General features: G+C 44.7%; 1 protein-coding gene across 1 annotated transcript in view; it reads right to left on the bottom strand.

The window, feature by feature from the left end:
- The window catches only part of SCAP (SREBF chaperone), a 38,952-nt gene extending 15,147 nt beyond the window's left edge, over window positions 1-23,805 (bottom strand). The window contains exons 1-4 of the mRNA XM_009885687.1: window positions 23,684-23,805; window positions 8,832-8,961; window positions 6,877-7,034; window positions 1,545-1,765 (exon numbers count right to left, since the gene is read on the bottom strand). Coding sequence (XP_009883989.1) covers window positions 1,545-1,765; window positions 6,877-7,034; window positions 8,832-8,961; window positions 23,684-23,805 — 631 coding nt within the window. The remainder of the gene's footprint in view (window positions 1-1,544; window positions 1,766-6,876; window positions 7,035-8,831; window positions 8,962-23,683) is intronic.
- Between the last annotated feature and the right edge of the window lie 754 nt (window positions 23,806-24,559).

Raw genomic sequence — 24,559 nt, 5'->3', positions numbered from 1 at the left:
AAAAAGATGCGTTCATTGTGAAGACTGCTGAATGAGAACTACTGTTCTTATAGGAAGCACTTTCTCAGTGCTCTGGTGAGACATTATCAATGTCTATAAATACCTGATGCAGGGGAGTAAAGAAGATGCAGTGTTTCTTCTCCGTGGTGCCCAGTGACAGGACAAGAGGCAACGGGCACAAATTAAAACATGGGAAATTCCCTTTAAACACAAGAAAAACCTCCCTGGGGCAAAGTTGTCTGTCCTCATCTTCTTCTTTCCTGACTAGGCAGCCTGTAGCGGGCAAAGTCTGCCCTCTAATCCTAACCCATAAGCTCTCAACTAGCTCATCACCCCTTCCTAAGCAAAGCTCCACGCGTTGCCGCTGCTCTCTCACACAAAGGACAACTCCTCACCCTCCAGGTCTGTCCTTCTGAAGAGCCCATGGCTGCCCACAGCAGCGCTCCAGTATTGCGAGCTACCCCACGCCATCTCTGTGAGCTGGAGGAGGTTGCAAGCCCTCCATCTGCACACATCTCTAATTCCTCCTGTTTGCTCCCCATGCTCCCTGTGTTAATGTTATAGGCACATCAAATGAGCACCCAATTTGTCCTTCAACACAGGAGACAGGGATTATCTTTAAGGATGTAGCCAAAGAAATCCTTGGACACCTGTTTCTGTGCATGTTGGTGTGTGATTTGAACCAGAGGGTCCAGGAAGACTTTGCATTGCAAAGGACTATTTAACTTCTCTTCTGTTAATCTTGTCTGCTAAAAGGCAGACTTAAAAAAATTATGCATCATGATGAACACTACCACTGTTCTCAGGAATTCTCAGGATATTGTGGACCTCTATCTTGTTTGCAAATGAGTGCTCAAAGAGAGAGTCCGTGTGGCCCAAACCACAGCGTGCACACATTCTGGATGCTCAAAAAATAACCTTCAAAACAAACTTACTTTAGGGTTACAAACCCCCTTTTCAGACACGGCTTCCTGACACCTACAAAGTTTCTTTAAAAACAAAGGAACAGCATTTCCTCTGACCTTATGGAAACACTAAACAATCCGATCCCAGCCATGGTCAGAGGTGGATTTTTTAATTAAGAGAGAAAAACACTTTTATGATGTCCAGTGTCAACTCAGGGTATCAGCAAGAAACAATCAGTGAACGCACAAGAGGGAGCAGGGTGAATGTTCATTTATCTGTGACAATGAGACAGTCTTTGAGTAAGACAGACAATAGCATGAGGGGAAAGATAGGTTAGCGCGTACATAGAGTAAGAGGAACAAAAAGACTGGGACACATTACCTTCTATTTTTACAGCTATAGAAAGGAGTCTGACTGAGTGGAATTATTCACTTTCCACAAAAACAGACCTGAGTTGAAATACAGATATGAAATGAGAGATGACATATATTTGGTAGCTTCGTTTCAGATGCTGCGAGTAACAAAATGCCACCCAATTTGCTAATATTGGCAATCTAGATGTTGGAGATACTGAGGACAAAAGAGTGATGCAAGCTGTAAGCATTTCTCACAGCTTCTTTGGCGCTTCAGCCTCTTACCTTTGAGAGTAGCTGATGTCTGTAATGTCTTTGGTTCATGCTGGTGGATGGTTTTGATGATATCTGGGTCAGCATTGAATCGCTCTCGGTCATTCTGCCAGAAGTTCCCTGGAGACAGTAACAGACAGCCGTGTTCGGGGAGCAGATTCCGCAGCTTCTTGAGGCCAGGCAGAAGATCTGTTACCTGAAGGCAAACTTCCTCCAAGCTTTTGACACCAGAACTGAAAGGCAAACAAAGGTTTGACACTGCTGTGTATGTTGCAGCTCTCACAGACAAAAGGCAAAGCTGCTGAGATGAACACCCCAAAGACCTGCACCACCATGTCACTGCTCTTGTTCTTAATAACTAAGGATCAACAGCCTCGGGCCATAGACCGGGATCTCACTGTAACACCTGTACAGACTCCAGAACCCCCTTATCATTTCTCTGCGTAGTGTCTGGCCATACAGCTTTCACTCTTCACCCAGCCCAGGTGCCACAATTTTCAGTTCCACATTTAAGATACCTCCAGTCCGTAGAGAAACTGTCTCCCTGGAATTCTTCAAAGACCTTAAACTCTTCTGCATACTTCTTTCCACATATGCAATGGGGCATTCTACAGAAATCTTTATTAGCCTTCCTGAGGAGGATTATTTAATGTGTACAGAGTGCTCTAAAACATACAAAGGATTCAATATTGGCAACTGTGCAAAATATTTTCAGAATTCCTCTGCATTGTATGGAAAAGACAAAGCCTTACAGGTTCAGAAATCAATAGAGGTGTAACTGGTATGAAACGGAACTTGTGTTTGCTCCCAAACTTCATTTTAACACAATTACATAATCCTTATCAACTAGTATTCAAGCTCACAGTAGGATGTGACTGCGAAGGTTTAGTGACAAAACCTGTCAGCACTCAATTTGGCTAGACAAGGAAGAGCTGCCGATCCAAAAGAGAAGGCTTCCCTCAACGTGATACGGGCAACTGGTGGGATTTGTACAGGAAGGGTGTATTTAAAAAGGCGAAGTTAAGATACAAGAGACCAGTCTTCCCTGGCTCCAGTCTTGCAGGTTACAGAGAAGGTGGCTCCAGAAGACAAATCAGTTCGGGTCCTATTGTAAAATGCCTTCTCTATAGGAGCATTTTTTCAATAATGACTGCAAAGAGCAAATATGGGAACCAAGAGATGATGATTTGAGTTACGTCTTTGTGAACACTCCCTCCAGAATTTTATATCCTCTCCCTATATGGCAGGGTACCTAGAAAAGTCCCACCTATCTAAAGAAAATACTAGAAAATACTGTGTTTAGAGGAACAGAAGCTTTCCAAAAGATAATCTAAAGGAACTGATGCAGTGATGCCTCCGATAATAGCTCCAGGAAGAGTCAGACGACTGTTATTTTGTATTTCAGCTTTAGCTAATGCTGAAACGTAACAGTGGTTAACAGTTTATACTGCGGACAAGCATAAGTACATTCTCATTCGTGAAGCAAATGCACACAACCAACGTCCCTACCAGTATGTTGCGGATGCAGAGTGATACCAAAAAATATGAACTGGAGCAAACTACAAATTTCAGTTCACTTCCGACTTTTTACAAATGACGACTGCTCAAAGTTTCAGCAAGCTTACAGCTGAGGGAAATATAATCACCTTGTGTTTCCTATCCAGTTGTCAATATATCTTCAGTTCCTTCTGTATTTTAGTACAAAAGAATGACTTTTTTTCACATAAGAAAACCAGCTGTACTTAACTTGGACACTGACAAAAGCAACTGACAACAAGGAACTTCATAATGGCTTTTAGAATAGAATCATAGAATCACTAAGGTTGGAAGGGACCTTTAAGATCATCAAGTCCAACCATTAACCTAGCCGGACAAAACCACCTCTAAAACATGTCCCTAATCACCACATCTACCCTTTTTTTAACCACCCCCAGGGATGGCAAATTCACTCCCTCCCTGGGCAGCCTCTTCCAATGTTTGATAACCCTTGCAGTGAAAAAATGTTTCCTGATATCCAATCTACACCTCGTCTGACATAACTTGAACCCATTTCCTCTTGTCCTATCACTTGTCACCAGGGAGAAAAGGTCAGCCCCCACCTCTCTACCCCCTCCTTTCAGGTAGTTGTAGAGGGTGATAAGGTCTCCTCTCAGCCTCCTCTTCTCCAGGATAAACACCCCCAGTTCCCTCAGCTGATCCTCATAAGACTTGTCCTCCAGACCCCTCACCAGCTTTGTAGCTCTTCTCTGGACACACTCCAACACCTCAATGTCCTTCTTGTCGTGAGGGGCCCAAAACTGAACACAGCACTCGAGATGGGCTTCTTGGCCCCCTGGTCACATGGCCCACTCATATTCAGCCGGCTGTCGGCCAACAGCCCCAGGTCATTTTCTGCCGGGCAGCTTTGCAGCCAATCTGCCCCAATCCTGTAGCGCTGCACGGGGTTGGTGTGACCCAGGTGCAGGACCCGGCACTTGGCCTGGTTGAACCTCATACCGTTGGCATCAGCCCATCGGTCCAGCCTGGCCAGATCCCTCTGCAGAGCCGTCCTGCCCTCCAGCAGGTCAACACGCCCACCCAGCTTAGTGTCATCCGCGAACTTACTGAGGGTGCATTTGATCCCCTCATCCAGATCATTGATAAAGATATTAAAGAGAACTGGCCGCAGCACCGAGCCCTGGGGGACATTACTTGTGACCTGACACCAACTGGATTTAACTCCATTTACCACCACTCTCTGGGCACGGCCATCCAGCCAGTTTTTTACCCAGCGAAGAGTACACCTGTCCAGGCCATGAGCAGCCACTTTCTCCAGGAGAATGCTGTGGGAAACGGTGTCAAAAGCTTTGCTAAAATCCAAGTAGATAACATCCACAGCTTTTCCCTCATCCACTAAGTGGGTCACCTTATCACAGAAGGAGATCAGGTTGGTCAGCCATGACCTGCCTTTTGTACACCCATGCTGACTGGGCCTGATCACCCTGTTCTCCCGCACGTGCCGTGTAATGGCACTGAGGATGATCTGTTCCACGACCTTCCCAGGCACCGAGGTCAGACTGACCAGCCTGTAGTTCCCTGGATCCTCCTTCCGGCACTTCTTGTGGATGGGTGTCACATTTGCCAAGCTCCAGTCAGCTGGGACCTCCCCGGTTAGCCAGGACTGCTCATAAATGATGCAAAGTGGCCTGGTTAGCACTTACCTTTTGAGGTAATTTCAGAATTTATGACAAAGTTAGACATTTCCTGAAATATCTGAGTCCATCATCAAAATGGGAGCCCCTCTCCCAAGGTTTAGGTCTAAGCGCTTAAGTGTGGTTTTTTTTTTTTTCTCTGATGGCTATGTAAGTTTAATTTTGCTTCCATGCCGCATCACTGTTCACCAAGGGCAACACCAAGGGGAGATAATGAGAAGAACACAGGTCCGGGGAGCAAGTTGTTTCTAACTTGGAATTGGCAACTACATAGCGATTATTATCTAAAGTTACACATATGATAAAGGAAGAGATGAACTGAAAACACTGAAAGAATGTCAGTGCCAAGGCTTTGTGAGTTGATAGGAAATAGCAACATATTTAACAGCATAAATGGCATTTCTAAAAAATTACTCCAGAGAGAGCAGGCAGCTAGCTTGCAAGGAATGGTTTAAAAAAAAAAGGACAAATCATCAGGTAGAGTAGCAAAGTGGACACTCTCAAAAATGAAGCAATGAAGGATGCTGTCAAGGAAGTATGAACAAGCAGTAAATCTTCCCTACCCGTGTGAGTCAGAGGACAAAGAATGAAGAAAGCTCCTGGCTGAAAAGCTAGCAGATGATCAAAGGCTCTAATCTCACCATTTTTCACCACACTTGGCCTCTTCTCAGCATCATTATTCTCACTGAACAAAGACAGACAAATAGGAAAGCATTTCTGTCCTTAGATAAAAACTTAGAATCTGAAGGAAAACTTACTTTAAGAAAAAAAAACAGAGGCAAGTTAACGTGTATGAAATGTATTCTTGGTTTAAAAGAGAAAATATGCCAAACTAATCTGAACAGTCATTTCTTTAAAATGCCCGACTTCTTGGATAGGGAATGCCCAGCAGATCTCATCTACTTGGGCCCCAATAAAGATTTTGATGCAGCACCACGGAGAAAATGCAGAGGAAAGACAGAAGTTAGAACAAAAATTGCGATGTAGTATAGAATTAGGTTAACAGGAAAATGATCAGGGGGCTGCTGAAAGGGGAACCACCGGTATTGCTGAAAATAAAGTAGAATTTCTCAGACAGTTCAGAGGACCAGGATTATTATATATTGTTATTTATAACTTTGGAATAAGATATAGGGACATCCGCCAATGACACACACTAAAGAAACATTAATACAGAAAAGGAACAGAGTATCTGAAATGGATGATGTGAGGGCTGGAATAAATTCAATCACCCTTCTATTAACGGTACAAAGTGCAAGACCATGCACTTGCGGACTAACGAGTTTCTGCTATAAGATGGCATCTCATCAGCTGGAAATGACAGAGAGGGACATGGAGATGTTAATCAATCACTCTATAAGGTGTAAAATTGATGTGACTAGCCATGAAAAAGGGCAATCTCACTATATTTCAGGAAAGGCATTTCCATGGAAAATAACACACAAATGAGACTTCCCTGAGAATATTGTGTACAGTTCTAATCTCCAACGTTCAGCAATGATACACAAACAACAGTGCCAAGAGGAGCAACCAAGATGACAAAGTGAATACAGAGCCGTCTTACCAGAGAATGCCAAGAGTTTCATGTTTAGCTTAACAAACAAGGATTTGGGGTGGGGAGTATGAGCTCTCCCTATAAATATCCGGAAGCAGAGGAAAGCTATTTTTGTACAAAGAGTGTGTCAGGACAAAAACAAGCAGGTATAAACTAGTCCTAAATATAGCCAAAGTGGAAAGTCAGAAGAAGGTTCCTGACCATGTGAAATTCTAGAAGAGCTTCACAATAGGCATGGTGGGGTCAAATGAACTTGCTTTACTACAAAGCCTGCATGCTTGCGGAGGGATTATATGACACTGCTATCTGCTGTAACAGGTATAACCTCACAGGCCCCTTCCAGACCCCTCTGCCTGGGACTCTCTCTGGGAGGTTCCCGACAATTATCAGTGACTAGAGGACAGGCAAGTTCTCTAGCAGAAAAGCTAAACTGCTCTAAGCACAGGATGGATACGATATCACTTGTTAGCAGTGATCTCTCATTGTCTTTTAATTTTGAGACTCTTACAAATTCAAAGCTAATAATTAGACTTACGACGGGCGTGTACAACTGTGGGTCAGCTTGCCTTCTACACAAACCTTAATAAACAGTAATTACCTGTCTCTCAGGGCATGGTTTCTAATCTCCTCCACTAGCTGGAAGACGCGGGAGAGGGGTGAACGAAATACATCGACAGCAAGGAAGTTCTTCTGCCATGGGGAGACGGTAGCTTTCACAAAGATCTGCTGAATGTAGGCCACAGGAGCACCGACATACTGCGGGGAAAACCAGAGGGAGAATGAAAATACACGGTGAGTGGGAAGCTGCTTAGCAGAATTAGACCACAGCTTGGCAACCTTTCAGGAAGGGGTTTGCCAGACTATATTTTCCTTTCCCAAATTAGAGGTGAAACATGACAGTGCTAACCTAGCAAGAACAAAAAGAGTCTGTTTCTCAAAGAGGCAAAATGCCACTGACCATTTTGGCATCAGTCTATTGCGCTGCTTTGTGAGGCAGAGGCTCCCAGCTCCTGGTGAATTTGGTACTGGAATGAAAAGCAGGAGCGGGGAGTCACTGCCTCTCACAGATGCCTCTCACAACACTGCGGTTCCCCCAACCTGTGCTGATTCTGCTATGTGCCATTTAAATCTTCCTGGTCTCTGTGCCCAAGCTGCTGACCCTGCTCTGGGGATTCCACGCTGACATGCCGTGGCAGCCAGAACTTTTGTGCTCTGTTAGCTGAACTAGGCAACAAAGCAGAAAGGAAGATTTAATCAGCCAGCAGCAGCCTGAGTTAACAGCATACTACAAAAAGCTCTCAGTGGCACCAGGGAGCGCAGAAGGCGGCAAGTGATTTCGATCACAGTGAGAAGAGCACGTATGGAAAGAATAGAGAGCTGGAGGCATCAAAAGCATTAAGCCAACGGGTAACTTCTACTTAAGATAGACCCTGGAATGAAAAAGAACAGTGCAGGTTACAAAGGATGATTTTAGAATTGTTTCCTGATTTCCCAGACCAGGATATCAGCCTTCTTGGAAAGCATCAGGGTTCCAGTTTGCTCATGCAAAAGAAAAGTCAGTTCCTTACCCTTAACATAAGGTTGTAAGTCTAGTTTACCTGCATGATACATACCAGTCAATTAAAAAAAAAAAAAAAAAGAAAAAAACAAACAAAACTCCACCAAAACTCACTTTTAGATTATACTCAATTCACCAGGTTCTTCAAGCATCCCTACACTCCTTAGACTGCACTGTAGTAGCTAGCTCCACATACAGCCTTCGGCTGTCCAAATTCAAATGAAAAACTCTTGATTGCGAATTTAAGAAAAAAGCCTATATCTTTGAGGCAAAGCCTAGACTACCTACATCATCAGAATAAAAAAAAAAAACTGCTAGATGAAACATTTCAAAGCCAAAGGAGAAACAATTGCAAGGAGCTGGATAGTCCGTCTTCCACCTCCAGGCCAGACAGACATTCCCACTCTGACAGCTAGTTAGTGACTGAAGGATAAGGTGGTTGATAACCAGAATCCAGATCCCCCCAGAGAGAGGCGGACAACACTAAAACCACCATCATAATTACTGGCAGCGTCTCCACAGACAATTATAGCAGTAAAGGCTGACTAAATCCTATTCTCCCCCTTCAGAGGTGGCCAAGGGCAGGTATGTAAAGCAGTATGCGTCAGCAGGAGGCTTGTCCGGTGGTTCTAGGGAGCATGCCTTCATATGACATTAGGAAACTGGGGCCTGTTATAGCAGAACCCATATTTAAAACCTAATAATGCTTTAAAAAGTGTACTACTTGCCTTAGATATAGTTATCCTTGAAAATGGGCTCTTAAACAGCATTTCAGAGCTTTTAACTCTTCCAAATGCCTAGTATCCATTTTTTTTTCTGATACAGTAAGACTAAGACAAGACAAATACAGCCTAAACTTAGCAGTTATACAAAGCAACATGTCACCAGAAATATTTCCCATTGATTACGGTAAAGCGTATGTAACCCAGCAGGGGTGTTTAACTATCTCATCTCACCCCACGCACACATTCAGCCACCCGCAGCGCAGGACTCACCCAGTCGGGACGCTCGCCGAGGTCCCCCTGCTGCAGACCCGCGTCTGGAGAGGGTGGGGAGTAATCCTTCACGGGGGTGCTGTACTCCACAGGTCCCGTTCCAGGCAGCGGCAGCTTCAGCAGTGGGTAACTATAGTTAAGACATAAGCAAGAAACATTGTGCTTTCTCTTTTTTTTTTTCTTTTTTTTTTTCTAACTAAGCTTTTAGACAGAAGAGCTCAAAAAATGAACGAGTCATGAAAAATGAGCCCACTCCAGCTTAATCCAACCTCTGCAGGACAGGAGACACAGCTACAATACGAGAGGGCTTCAGCTTTCATAGGAACTGTTTCACGTGTTGCCCCAACACAAGAGATAATTGGTCTTTCTCCCTTAGAAAGGAATAACTAAAAGTCCTAGGAGAAAAAGAAGAGAAGTTCTTGCAGGACCTCACCTGGATGACTCTCCATCACCTGAAAGTTAGTAGTGCTAAAAACACTGATTAAGTACAGCCACGTCTCACTTACTTGCAGCCCACACAAAACCGAGACATTCAGTGTACTCAGATAGCTGCTTTCCTGATCCAAACCCCATACTAATCACCCCTTTTTCCTCATTAAAATTTGAACTGTTTCCAATGTTTGTCATTAACTTCATTGGTCCTCAAAGCACTTTTAATAGCAGCAATGAGACACCAAACCAGATACGCAATATTTATCTTTTTGCTACTGCAGTCTTCAGATGATTGTGGCAGCTATCCCACAACAAAGACTTCAAACAATTTGGAAGTTGAGAAACTGAGGTTTCCGAGAGTTTAGAGTATTGGTTTTAGCTCCAGAGGTTCTCAAAAGTCATTACAATTGTATCAGAATTGAACTGGTGGAAAAAGCAAGACTGCTGTAACAGAGGTATCGACCAACAAGCTGGAATTGTCAGCACCAAAATCAACCAGAGCCCCAAGTTTCCTGGGCTTTCTGATGATGTAACTTCTGTCTTTTTGTTGTCTGATGCCTGACACTCTATCAGGCCTTATATTTCTGAGATATTTTCCTGTTTATAGTGGAACTTTTCTTGCAATATTGCCAAGATTAATATAAAGGCCTTGGAACTGTTTTCCTGCAACACTCTGCCCACTTAGTTAGGGATTCGCCTGATTCATCAAAGGCCACAGAGGGAACAAGCAACAGCTAAAGACAAGGCTTCAGACTGAACAACAAAATGCCGAAAAAGAACAATGAAATCAGAAGCAAATCTTGTCAGATTTGCTGTTTTATTAGTCTGACAAAAAATACAACATCTAATTATTATCATTTCATTGTGCAATGAGAGGGAAGAGAAAAAGGAATAACAAAATCATGTCGTAATACATCAGAGGTGAAAATGGCCAACAAAAGCCACAATCTGGAGACGCAGCACAGCCTCTCTTCTCTCACGATCAGCAATCAGTTTCAGTCCTTCTAGACAACAGGTAGCACCCGCTCATCACAAGTGATCTGCTGAAAACAAAAGCCTCGGGGAGATACACACAGCAATTATCCTGCGTTGGACTGAGGCGGAGACAGATATGAATTAAAATAAAAAAATGGAGTTTATGTGATAAACAAAGCAGCACGAGTTGAACAGGTGACCGAGGAAGAATGATTTTTTCACTAAATGATTGTGATGTTGACAACTGAGTGTGTCCAGAAATTTAAGGAAAACACTTTATATTCATACTACATGCTTACCCCGAGGTGGATTTCCCTGTGCAATCACCTGGCAGTTTTTAGGAGTCAGAACAATAATCTTTTATAGAACTTAACTCATTTAGAGGCAGCGAATCTAACCAACCAGCACGTTGCAGGTGTAACAACGGGACACGCTGGCTTTGCCTCACCAGCACCAGTGGAGCAGCTCAGGCTTCAGAAGTGATCTTGTTGCTTCTCTTTTAAAGGTCCCTTCCAACCTCAGTGATTCTATGATTCTCTGGTTGAAGCTTCATCTCTAGGACCAGGCTATTGTCAGATATGCCGAAATGAGCAGCGCCCGGTACCACACCTGATGAGGAAGCCTCCATGTCCAGAAGCTGGGGGAAACGCTGAGAGCAATGCAACTTGATGGTTGGATCTCCACAGTCCGCTGTGAAGATCTGACCACTGCCAGAAGTCACAGCTATGGCACCAAGCAAAGGGTCATGGAAACACTGAGCTCTCCTGGATGCTTGAACATTTCACGAGTACTTTTTCCTAGTTTAGCAAGATTTAGCTAGCCCTACACGCAATCCTACCTTGAAAACTTTTTTCAATTCTTGCTGTCTTTCAAAGCAAAATTGCCCCAAATCATAGAATCATAGAATGGTTTAGGTTGGAAAGGACCTTGAAGACCACTGAGTTCCAATCCCCCCTGCCATAGACAGGGACACCTCCCGCTAGACCAGGTTGTCCAAGGCCACGTCCAGCCTGGCCTTGAACACCTCCAGGGATGGGGCCTCAACAACCTCTCTGGGCAACCTCTTCCAGTGCCTCACCACCCTCAAAGTGAAAAATTTCTTCCTAATGTTTAATCTAAATCTCCCCTCTTCCAGTTTATAGCCATTCCCCCTCGTCCTGTCACTACGTGCCCCAGTAAAAAGTCCTTCCCCAGCTCTCCTGGAGCCCCTTTAGGGACTGGAAGGCGGCAATAAGGTCTCCCCGGAGCCTTCTCTTCTCCAGGCTGAACAGCCCCAACTCTCTCAGCCTCTCCTCACAGGAGAGGTGCTCCAGCCCTCGGATCATCCTCGTGGCTCTCCTCTGCACACGCTCCAGCAGGTCCGTGTCCTTCTTATGTTGGGGACTCCAGAGCTGGATGCAGTACTCCAGGTGGGGTCTCACAAGAGTGGAGTAGAGAATCCTGGCAGAGGTGTAACGGATTTTTTTTTTTTCCACTTTCTGAAGGCCAGCTGGGATGCAAGGATTTTGCCCTCTTACTAGGTGGGGAAAACCATTTTCTGTAGCCAGAGGTGAAAGTCTTTTCAGTGGGTGCAATGAGCTCAACCTACAGAAGGAATAAATTGCTGCCTCCCAAGATGACTGCATCCCTCCCTGCGTCCCACTCACCCCTATCCAGCTAGGGAACAAGCAGCCACCCTCCCTCACCCTACTCATTCAGTACAGCACCCCAAAATTCAGCGTGAGCAGGGGGATTTGGACCAGGTGACTTCCAGAGCCTCACCAGCCTGTGCTAACACAGCTAGTCCAGTGGAGGCCACCAAAATGGTGATGTAGCAGGAGAATATGGGGCAAAAGGAGATATCAGGTGAACTGGACTCATCCAGCCTGGAGGAGACTGAGGAAGAAATCTAAAATGAAGTCTTCAGCTAAGTAGTGGTTACCATGAAGATGATGCCAGGCTTGTCTCAAGGGTGCACAGGAAAGGACACAAGCACAGCAAGGGAAATTCCAATTAGATAGAAGGAAAAAAATCTTCACAATGAGAACAGTCAAACACTGGAAAAGAGTCCAGAGTAGCTGTGGACTCTCCATCACTGGAGATACTCAAAAGCTAATGAGACAGGGCTCCAAGCTGAACTTTGGGGTTAGCCCTGCTTCGAGCAGCGACCTCCAGACATCACAGATCCCCCATGTGGACGGGATCTCTGGACGGCTTCAGTGCAAACTCCTGCTCAAACCAGGGCCAAAAAGCGCAGGTTGCTCAGAGCCACATCCAGTCTGGGTTTGCATATCTTCAAGGACGGAGGTCCCACAGCTTCTCCAGGGACCTATTCTGGCATTTCACCACCCTCATAATGAACGCTTTTTTTCCTTAGATCTATCAGAATTTCCCATCTGTCCATTGCCTCTCATCCTTCCACTGCGTACCTGAGAAGAATCTGCCTCCACCTTCTCTACACCCTCCCAGTAAGTAGTTGTGGGCCAGCAGTAAGATCTCTGCTTAGGGCTGAAGACGCTCAGTCTCCTCAGCCTCTCCTTCTCCATTAGACGCTACAGCTCCCCACTCCGACAGCTCTGCTGGTTGTGTTCCAGTACATCAATGCCTTCCTCATACTGCAGAGCCCCAGACTGGAAGCAGGACTGTGGTTTCACAGGGGCCAAACAGAGGGAGGACTCCCTTCCCCTTAACCTGTTGGCTACACTTGCTAGTGCAGCCCAGGGCATAGTTGGCCTTTTTGCTGCAAGGACACGCTGCCTGAATGACATCCAACTTGTCCTTTGCTGCAAAGCTGCTTTCCAGCCTGTCCTGCTTCAAGGACTTATTCCATCCCAGGTGCAGGGCTCTGCATTTGCTTTTTTGCCTTTGCTGAGCTTCCCAAGGCTCCTGTCAGTCCATCTTCCCAACCTGCCGAAGTGTCTCTGAATGGCAACCGTGCTCTCCACCGTACTGACTGCTCTCCCGCATCTGGCATGATCTATGAACTCGGTGAGCACACATACTGTTCCTTCATCCAGGTCATTAACAGAGATGTTAAATAGACCTCACCCCTGTTCACAGATTAGGGTGTTAACGTGAACTGCTGGCAGAGCTGTGGGAGCAGCAACTCGCAGCAGAACAGCCATGGAAGGTGAAGGACCTGAATCTTCACGGCTGTCTGCAAATCAACAACCTGGCCATAATCCCAGATATTTTGCCAGTATTGAGCGTGTCACACCAAGCAATTCTGGATTCTGTTATTGCCTTTCTGTGCTTGAGGCCACAAAGGAAGGCCTTAACACGCCAGCTTACATACCACAGGACCGGGAAAAAAAAAAAAAGAGTATTCCCATGTTTTAAAAAAACTACCCTCTGGAGATGGTTGTCAGCTGCTCCACCATGTTGGTTCTCAGCCACTAGTATATTTGTATCTGAATAAAACCACTTTGTTGCCAAGAAACGTGCCTGCTGCCAGAGTGGAGTGGAGATGTGCGTCAAGTCCTTGACTATCAAAGGATTTCCTTCTGCCACTGTACCAGCTGTTCACAGTAGCCTTGGCTTTAGCTATGGAAGCTACCTGAGAAGTTGGGAAGGAGGAAAGTTCATCTAAACAATGGCAATTTGTGCAGAGCTTCCAGTGGGCTCAGGGTTACACGAGACCTCAGAGAACAATGCAAGACACGACAGGCTGCTTGATGGCAGCTAACAGGAAGGTAAGCTGGGAATCCCATACGGGTCTTTTTTTTCCTGTTGTTAAAAAAAAAAAAAAAAGTTCAATTTTCTGTAGAGAGGAAGAAGCAAACCACTCCCATCCTGAAGGCCAAGCCACCTCCCAAAATACGGGAAACAGCAACTCACAGCTCTTTAATGGCACTTTTGAATGACCAAGATTTTTGTTTTGTTGAGGTTTATTTTTCATGTTAGGATTTTCAAATTTGCCCAAAAACTTTGAAAGTACATGCAAACACAATGGAGGAAAGAGTAAGTTTGCCCCATCCCTGGAAACATCCAAGGTCAGGTTGGATGCAGCTCTGAGCAAGCTAGTCTAGTGGAAGATGTCCCTGCTCATGGCAGGAAGGTCGGACTAGATGGCCTTTGAAGGTCCCTTCCTGCCCAAACTATTCTATGATCCTATGAAATGGCATTTCTTGGAAAATTCAAGGGCAACAAAATGAGGGGAAAAACAAAAGAGAAACTTTTGATGAAAGAAAAAAAAAATATCTAGAGATGTCTGTGCATTGCTGAGGACTATATCCTACTGCAGCTGTCAGCAAACCAAGACAACCGAGACTCCCATATTCCACCGGCCTCTTCAGGCCTGCCATCAGGGTAGACCTGTCAATATCTAAACTTCAGCATTTCCCTGCAATTTGATTAACTCATGACTATGGAACAGGATTTATGCTGTAGGAAGAGATCTATATGCTCCCTCCAATCCGTATTTTTAACCCAGCCCTACAGTAGGCAAGGAAGAGGGAAGTGGTATCTAACACGGCAGTTACTCAAACTGTTTGCCTCTTGCTCATGTGATCCAAAACAGCGTTAGATTTTCTCCGTCCAGTCCAAAGTTTTCTGCAGGTCACACTGATGGGCTCCTTCAGCTTCCTCAACACTTCCAGGCTACTCAGCCAACAAAAGCCACGTTGCCAAGTAACATCTAATTCTTTTCATTTCCCTATAAGCTAACGAGTCCTAATTCTAATACTTGTTAAAGACAGTGAGGCACAACACTTTTCAGTTGTGGCTTTACTCTCATAGGTTATTCCCTTTATCGGGAGCAAGAGCTTTTGTCTTTAGTGATACTAGCTGCATATTTTGAAAGAGGGTAGGTTTAGATATTAGGAAGAAATTCTTGGCTGCGCGGGTGGTGATCCCCTGGCGCAGGTTGCCCCGAGAAGCTGTGGCTGCCCCATCCCTGGAGGTGTCCAAGGCCAGGTTGGACGGGGCTTGGAGCAACCTGGGCTGGGGGGAGGTGGCCCTGCCCAGGGCAGGAGGGTTGCAACTAGATGGTCTTCAAGCTCCCTTCCAACATAAACCATTCTATGATTCTCTATTTTACTGAGTCTAGAAGAGCTGCAGCAGCTGTGGTATTAGAAGACACTGATGCGCACCCATCAGGAACAAGACTTCCTAGCAGATCATCTGGCACACCAAAAAAAAGCTGGAACCATTTTGATTATAATCCACGTTTTCAGCAGGTATGTTCAGAGAAAAGGCACCACAGGAAATTCACTTTTAAAAGGTTAAAAAGGTTTAAATAGACTGTGTAGTCCATACACACCTATGTTTAGCTCCTACAGTGTTTATCACAACACGATCTAGATAGTGTAGACTGCTCGTGGTATTGTTTTGCAGCAGAGCTCAGAACAAGACTTACTATTGGGACTCTCGTCAAAAGCTCCCTCATCTTGAACCAAACTACAACATGAACACATGTCCCCATAAGGGATGCAGGGACATATATTTGCTTGTATCACGGTGATATTTGAAGATTCATGTTTATGACAGGTTTTGAGAATGTCTGATGGAAGAACACACAAAGTACGCACTCTAGATTATACTTATAAGGTATTTCAGTAAGATGCTAAAACATTAATTCTTGAATTTAATTAGCCTTATACAGGCATGCGGTACCAGCTGATGTACCCAGTGATACCTGAGACAGACTGACAGCAGAGACAAAAGAAGGACAGACTGAGAAAGAACCACCCAGTGATACAGAGAAACTCTCTAGACCTACTTCAGGCATCCTCTTTAGAGCATCTTTTAAGTAAAGAGATACTTAAACAAACCAAGAGCTGCTGCTGAGTTGTCAGAAGCACCCTGGCTTTCCAGACACTGAACACTGCGAGGATTGTGAGATGAGACAGGCCCAGGTCCTTTCCAGTTGCACTTCTTACCAAATGCGAGAACTTTTCCAAGTGACTTACAGGGAAGGGATTTCTAGCACTCAGGTTTCGTTCTCCTCACATATGTTTTTGTTAGAGATTTTATTTCAGCGTCAATGAAAAAGGTGAACACCAGAATGGAAAGGATAAGAGAAAGGAGGATCTAGAACAGATGACAGGACAGCTCAAAAATGTTTTGGTTTTGAGAAGGGTTCTTTTTAGATGCTCACATAACAGGGCACCCTGTCGCCCTTCTGCAAATCCAAAATAAAGGACAAATAGATCATCTGTAAGTTGGTATTGCTGAATTCCAGCAAGAGTATATTTTAGTTACCAAGCATGAGGTAGGTTCAAGCAAAAACGTTCATCCAACTACTTTACATATTTTCAAGACAGCTCAGAGAGCCAAGATGGAGAACTGCCAGGTCAGCCCAAGGCAGCTGGCAACTCAACAGAACTGCAAACCCTACCATTGCATATTCCTCCTTCTCAGAATCAAAGCGGAGATCTCCACCATCCCAGAATAGTCTTCAGCTGGTGAATATGGAGGGAAGTAGAGAGCTGCCAGGCCTTAGGTAACAGGGAAGGTGGTGATATAGTGCCTTAAAACAGCCACAACCTCTATTTTGCACACTGCAGAACAAGCTTTTAGCCTGTTTCCAGCCTAAACTATCACAGAGTTAGAAGAACCTGAAAACCCATTGCTAATGAGAGATATGAAATTTGATTAAAAAGGTTTTGCCAGAGGGTAGAGAAGGACAGATATTTGGCAGCAACAGTTCCCTTTTTAGCCTCGGTGCACAAACAATACCTGTTTCTGAATAAACGATATTTGCTTTGCCCCGTTTCCCACTGACAGGACCCTCAGAAATCTGCACTGCAAACGTAAAGATCCCCCTTGCTCCGCACTGCCAGGTTCCTTTTCTTCTGCGAAGCAGAAGAGAGGTCTGGTTACACAGAACTTGCTTCTAGTTTCATCATGTGGTCCCACAGGAGACCGAATTCTCTGTGGATTTGGAACACGAGGAGCCTGACAGCAACTCAGCTCCTCCGGTTATCACACAAGATACTACAAACCTCTAAGACAGTGAAATGTTCTTTTATAAAGAAATATATGTATGCACACACACACAAAAGGGCTTTGGTTCCAGACAGCTTTACAGTGCTTCAGTCAAATAATGACCACCTGCAAAGACTCACTTTCTGTTTAATTCTCCCAAACCTGCTTCACAGAGTCAACTGTTCGATTTTAAATTCTTACTTTAACTAAAAACTATTCTTCAGAACTACACAGGAATTTCAAATTTACCCTGATTACCAGATTTATAGGTATCACCTGTTTTTCTTGGATTCGAGGAGGAGGAACTACTCTTGTGTCAGATAGCCTTAAGTGGCACATTCTATGAGTGAAAAAAAAAAAAAAAGGAAACCCTCAGGTAACTAGCCATTAACTAACAAGCCCTACGCCCCTCAATTGCTAGTCCAGCAAAAGACCCCTCCCTCTGAAGTGAAGACTAACTTGGATTTTCAGACTTTCTTTAAAGCTATAGAGTAAGAATGAGTTATAGGAATTTTTGCTTTTGCTTTGGATATTAATTTATTAACAAAAACGGATACACTGTGTCTTTAGGCACATTAAAAATGGTGTCTGCACAAATTACTTCCAAGGTTAAAGACAGAATACATTCAAACAACCTACAACAGATACTCTGTGGTGACCGTGCTACCTGATCCTTGAGACCTGACTTTTTTAGACCAGGAGTGACAGCCACATGTTAACTGTTGTCACATTGACTGGGAACCAGAACTGATGCTGGATAAACTGTGGACCGCATCATTTGTTTCAGCTTTTAAAAAAAAAAAAACGTTATCTGAACACAAAGATGGTCATGTTTTACTGAGGTGGGAGGGAGGAAGACAAGAAGAATGGAGTTAATTTCTTCTGCAGTAGAATTTTACAAGCTCTCCTTGATTCTGTGAGCATACAGGTGAGAAAACTCCATTTAACTTCTCTCCCTTTCAAGAATTCAGGATGTAGGATCCACCCATGCTTACTTTAACAACAGGATTTATTTATTAATCATCTTTAAGACTGAAAAAATAGAGAATACTTCCTTTTTGCTCTACCACCTTCTCTCCTTTTTCAACCCTCTTCTTCAGGGAGAGGGACTAACCTTCTCAGCAACATCGAGGATGATCCTGTTGACAAAAGTCAGTATGAAACCACTGGATCACTTGTGTATCTTTCCTCATTAGAAAGACCTTTAGTTCCTGCTACTTAATTGGTCCATCCTTGTTTCAGACACTAATCTGCATTACTACGCAGACAGTGCTGAGGGGCTCTTATCAGTCAGCTGGACAGAAACATTGCCTAAACAACCTTCCACCCTGAAGCTGAACCTGGATTCTTCCCACCTGCTTCCTTCTCCAAATTCCAGCACATTTCCCACTCCTTTTTGCAGTCAGCTGGATGAAATGAATGAGATCTGTCCTAAGAAAATGGAACACTTCTGAAGACCAGAAACTAATTAAATTCCAGCAGTCAATGGGTGCCAAAGACCATTACTCAGAGTCCCCACAACATGACTCAGGAAAAAATGCAGATGTCACACTTTGTGGCCATCAGCGAGTTCTTCCCTGCAGCCAACAAAAGCTTCCACAGGAGGTGGCCATCCAACAGCTCCCACAAGCAACGGTCTGCAGCGGCTCCTGCAGACAGCACCCAACCCACATGATGTCCTGAACATGCCCCACAGCTGCCAGTTTTGCATTCTGAAAGGCTATCATAGAAACATAGAACCATTTAGGTTGGAAAAGACCCTTAAGACCATGGAGTCCACCCGTTACCCCAGCACTGCCCAGCCCACCACTAACCCATGTCCCTCAGCACCACAGCTACATGGCTTTTAAATCCCCCCAGGGATGGCGACTCCACCACTGCCCTGGGCAGCCTGTGCCATTGCTTCACAACCCTCTCCAGGAAGAAACTTTTCCTAATATACAACCTAAACATCCCCTGGGGCAACCTGAGGCCATTTCCTCTTGTCCCATCATCCCATCGACTGTTCCTTGGGAGCAGAGCCCGACCCCCCCTCACTGCACCCCCCTTTCAGGGAGCTGTAGAGAGCGAGAAGGTCTCCCCTCAGCTCCTCTTCTCCAGGCTGAACACCCCCAGGGCCCTCAGCTGCTCCTCAAAAGACGTGTCCCCCTCATCAGCTCCGTTGCTCTTCTCTGGACACGCTCCAACACCTCAATGTCTGTCTTGTCGTGAGGGGCCCAAAACCGAACACAGCACTCGAGGTGGGGCCTCACCAGTGCTGAGGACAGGGGGACCATCACTGCCCCAGTCCGGCTGGCCACACTGTTCCCGATACAGGCCAGGGTGCTGTTGGCCTTCTTGGCCACCTGGGCACACTGCCGGCTCATATTCAGCCGGCTGTCGGCCAACAACCCCAGGTCCTTTTCCATGGGGCAGCTTTCCAGCCACTCTGCCCCAAGCCTGTAGCGTCCATGGGGTTGGTGTGGCCCATGGGCAGGACCCGGCACTTGGCCTGGTTGAATCTCAGATGGATGTGATTTAAAACAACTATACATACAGGTAGCTGTGCTGGGTCAGACCAAGGGTCCATCTGCCCAGCGGCCCATAGAAGATGCCTAGGAAAGACTAAAGAACAGGGCAAACATATAATGAATTAAATGCCCACCACATGACATAGTTCCGGGACTTAACTTCTACCTAAAGTGAGTTAATATATTAGCTAAAAATTCATTTTCCTGAATAATTATTACAATATGTTTTTAGTTTCCTGCCCCACCCCATAGCTAGCCAGCAGTCATTGAGATGACTTGATCACTTCTGTTATTTCATACTATTTTATATATTCATGCATCCTGTTTAAAAAAAAAGAAATTATAGTCCATTCTTTGGCCATGGCACCCTGCCCCTCCAAGAAACTGTACAATTTCACTACATCCGATGAAAAGACTTGCATAGAATAATTCTAGTGCAGTACAGTCAGAAAAGTTACCGAATACCCCACTCCAGGTTTACACAGTTGTAGTCCCTACCTTTTTTTAGGGGATTAGCTTTCAACAGCTATAGTTGCACAAGCCACAGAGCTAACAACTGCGTGCAGCCACACACCACAAATATCAGATTATTCCACACAGAGCAAACAAGGAGGAGGCATCTCTCAAACTTCTAAGGATATTTATCAAGCGCTCACTGTAGAGAGCAGCCTTTGAATTTGAGCGCTTGCAAGAACATGCCCAGATTCTAGTACAAGCCAATGAACCTGAAGTACAATGTACTTGGTAATGTAGCTTCATTAGAAGTGGATATAATAAGTTTTATTTCTTGTTTTAAATGAATGAACAATATGTGGACTGTAACTGCAAAGCTACATAGCCCCAAGAAAGCAGGAGTTACTCTCAAATCACTCGATAGCAAGGATACATGTTCCCTTTAGCACTGTTTCCTTCTTCATCCTGGAAAAAGAGGATGGAAAGAAGGAAGCACAAGGGGGAAGGGGACACTCCTAACACCTTGATAAATCAACATGACTCTTACACTGGAAAAGCTGAAAAGGGAGCTTAAAAACAATTCTCCTAAACCATTCCGCATTGCGCAGCTCCTTTATAAACTTCACAGGCAAGCTAGAAGGCACACAGACAGAACAACAAACAGTTTGGGCCGGAAGGCAGCGCTGGAGGTTGGCTAGGCTAAACCTGCTCGGAGCAGGGTCTGCCACAGCAGCTGGCTCAGGGCCATGTCCAGATGGCTTCTGACTACCTCCACGAATGGAGCCTCCACCACCTCACTGAGATACCTGCTTCAATTGTTAACACCCTTCCAGTAAAAAAGTATTTTCTCATGTATAAGCAGAATCTCCCATGTTTCAGCTTGTGCCCGCTGCCTCACATCCTGTCACTGGGCACACACTGGGTGGTGAGCCTGGATCTGTTCTCTTTACACCCTCTCTTCATATATTTATATATGGTGGTAGGATCACCGGAGCCTTCTCTTCTCTAGGCTGAACGGTCCCAGCTCTCTCACCCTTTCCTTACAGGAGAGATGCTCCAGTCCCTTCATCATCTTCACGGTCCCTTGCTGGACTTGCTCCACTAATTCCACATCCTTCTGTTACTGGGAAGACCAGCGCTGGACCCAGCATTCCAGGTATGGCCTCACCAGTACTGAGCAGAAGGGAAGGATCACCTCGACCTGCTGGCAATGCTCTCCCTAACAGAACACAGGATACTGTGGGTCACCTCTGCCACAGGTGCACATAGGTGCCTCCTGTTCAATTCGGTGTTCACCAGGACCTCCGGGGCTTGTTCTGGAAAGCTCCTTTCCAGAGAGCTGACCCTCAGTCTGTACAGATGCCTGGGGTTACTCTTCCTTTTACATTTCCTTGTGTTGAACTTCATGAGGTTCCTCTCTGCCCACGCAGCCATCTGGTGTATCAGCCGCTCCTTCCAGTTTTCATCCAGCCACTTGATTCAGTTTTCCACTTTCCAGTTCACGAAATATAAAGCTTGTATCATCTGCAAACTTGCTGAGTCTGCAGTCTGCTCCATCATCCAGGTCAACAATGAAGAAGTCAGACCTCAGGCTCAAACTAAGAGGAAGACCTGAAGACCTCAACTCAAAACTAAACTTCCAATAAAAATTTCAGAGCATCCTGCGCACAGATATCCTGTCAGAGCTCAGTGAAACGCTCAGATGCACAAGGACTGCACTCTGGAATAGTTTTGACCTAGTTAGTAATGCCACTTCTCAAGCCAGAATTAACACCTAGTTAACACCAGTTAATACAGAGCAGCTCAGAACTGGAACTGAAACATCCCCAAAAATTCCTTCTGAAGAGGGAGCACTTTACCCACACTGCACTTCCAATTTTTTGCCACGGTACTCTCACTCTCAAAGGGTGCTACAGTATTTTTAAACCCCCGTCTCTCCTAGGGCCCTTACTTGCTTTTCTAATGAGTTACTGAAACTCCTTAAGGAAAATATAGACTATTCACTTATGTTCAATCATGTCTTGGACAAGTTTCTGCAGTCTAAAGGAAACCAGTAACTGCAGAATCCTCAAACACCAACATCACTAAAGACACTTCCACAAATACACAATTACCAGCAGCTAATTTGCCAAAGACAACCTGGTTTGAAGCTTCAGGGACTTAGTAGAAACACCTTAATTCACACTGCTCTAAACATATGACTACAAAGACAGGACAGATACAAGTTCTGACCTAGTGGGCACAAGGTTCCCAAGAATGAGGACAGCTGCTAGTAATCCTGCATCGTATTTCCTCTTGTCCAGGAAGTCCTAAATTTAGGAAAGGGAGTAAGCATGCAGTTTTTGTTTTGAACCCTCCCAAAAAAGCAACATTTGCATGGATAAACATTTTATACTGAAGCAGTTGTCTTGCATTCATGCATTTTCCCCAGCCACAGCACCTGAAAGATAATTGAAAATAGGAGCCTAATACCACTGGAAGCACTGATGAAGCAATTAGCAAGCAAGAGCACTGTGGCATGGTGATTCAGGACTCACAGGGGAACTCTCTTTTGGCTAATGCAGGCCTGATGTGAAAGCAGCATCCAGCAAAGCTGAAGTCAAAAGATAGAGCAAAAAGATAGATAAGATCACAACCATATCAACAAAGATAAACAGGACACAGAATCCACTTGGTTGGACCTTGTAAACGCTTCACATTTCTACAGAACAAGAGATCTGAAAACAAAACTATTATCATTGCCAGTTAGAAGAAGTCATATGAAGCAGTGAAAAGTCAGGAGAGCAACATCTCGACTGCTGCTGACAACCTTGAAGAGTCACAGTCATGTGAAGTGATCTCACAGGTTTTCAGTACATGAAAGTAATCACTTCAATAATCTTTTAACAGTAGATGTGAAAGAAGTCTGTCTTATCCTCAGCGATGCTCGAAGCAAAATTTATGTCTGTATCTATACCAAAACAGGTGGAGCTTTACTACAAGCAGAGGAGTCGAGTACATCATCACACAGGGTTTCTTTTGACCAACACAGACAAGATACTTAGAATTATAAGCCTGAAGACAGAATCTGTATATGCACATGCATGTGTCTGCACAAATCTGAGCACAAGTTTTCTCGACTCCAGCGGTAATAATGCCTCACTGGAAATGAGGAAGAGGCCCATGTAACAATTCCGAGAGTGAAAACGTATTCAGCTGCAACTCATATCCAAATTAGAGTCCATAAGGAGTTGAGGATTTACAAGAACAAACACCACACACATGCCAAGGCAAGGGATGAAAGAGAAGAGTACAAGCTTCAGGGAGAACAGAATAGGCAAGTATGGAGAGAAAGATCACCTTTCCTTCTCCCCATTTTTAATTTATGGCTTTGGAGTCCACTACGAGGTGTTTGGGCATCACTTTTATTTTACTTCTCGCTTTACTTACTTCACTTATTCAATGAATTTTTACTATTAACTTATTAAACCACATGAACATACTTCATCCCTGTTTTTTTTTTCCTGCCCCACACAAAAAGAATACAAAAATCTACATTTAAAAACAAAACAAAACCAAGTACTTCGTGTGACTTACCAGCAGGCCAGAATACAGAGCCCAGTAAAGAGGATGATTGGAATGGGGTAGGAAGCACACAACAGCCCGTGGTTGTAGAACGCCCGCGATATCCTCTCGCGCAGTTTTTCAGTCAGGGTCATCCTCAACTGTCGTCACCTAGCTGCCATCCCGGAATACATCAGGGGGACAGGGAATTCCAGCATGTGCAACACTTCAGCAAAGGCACTGTATCCAGCTAGAAACTGGAAAGAAAGCAAGCTGGTGAGAAACATACATAAATAAAAGGAAAATAAACATTACCAACTTGTTTTAGAAAGACTTCCAGCGTTATACCTACTCAGAAAAGAAAAACAGACACCACACACTGAGCACAGGTTACGAGCCTACAGGCAATTTGATCAAATTACTGGTTTTTGCCGAGGGGAAGGAAGGACAGAAAACACAGGCAGAGAACGAACACCAGCCGAACAGACGTCAGGCGCCACCGCCGTGAGCTGCTGGTCAGAGAAAACACACAGAAACGGAGCTAGGAACCAAACCATCTGAAAGGAAGGAAGAAAAGGAGCTTAGCAGTAAAAGAATTAAGCGGTACTCCGAGGAGATGCCAAAATGCCAATTAGAAAAGAAGGATTGAGGCTAGCTGTCAGCAATGTGGTCTTAAGGGAAGTGCTCTTGGACACCGACTGAAGCACTTTCAGCGCTTTAACTATTAGCAACACACCAGTAACAAGAGAAGAGACCAGAACAGGCTTTACAGCTCAGACAATCTAAAGAAAGCTATTTTTGCATGGGGAATGAGGGAGGGAAGCATAAGGAGCCACAGTTCAGAAGACTAAGCCAGAGTGCGCTACACAGTAAAACAAACTAATGCAGATACTTCTCCTCAAAACGTGT

This window comes from Charadrius vociferus, unplaced genomic scaffold (genome assembly GCF_000708025.1).
Source record: "Charadrius vociferus isolate BGI_N301 unplaced genomic scaffold, ASM70802v2 scaffold825, whole genome shotgun sequence".
NCBI lineage: Eukaryota > Metazoa > Chordata > Aves > Charadriiformes > Charadriidae > Charadrius > Charadrius vociferus.
The sequence above is the reverse complement of the archived record's forward strand: the minus strand, read 5'-3'. Positions and strand labels throughout refer to the sequence as shown.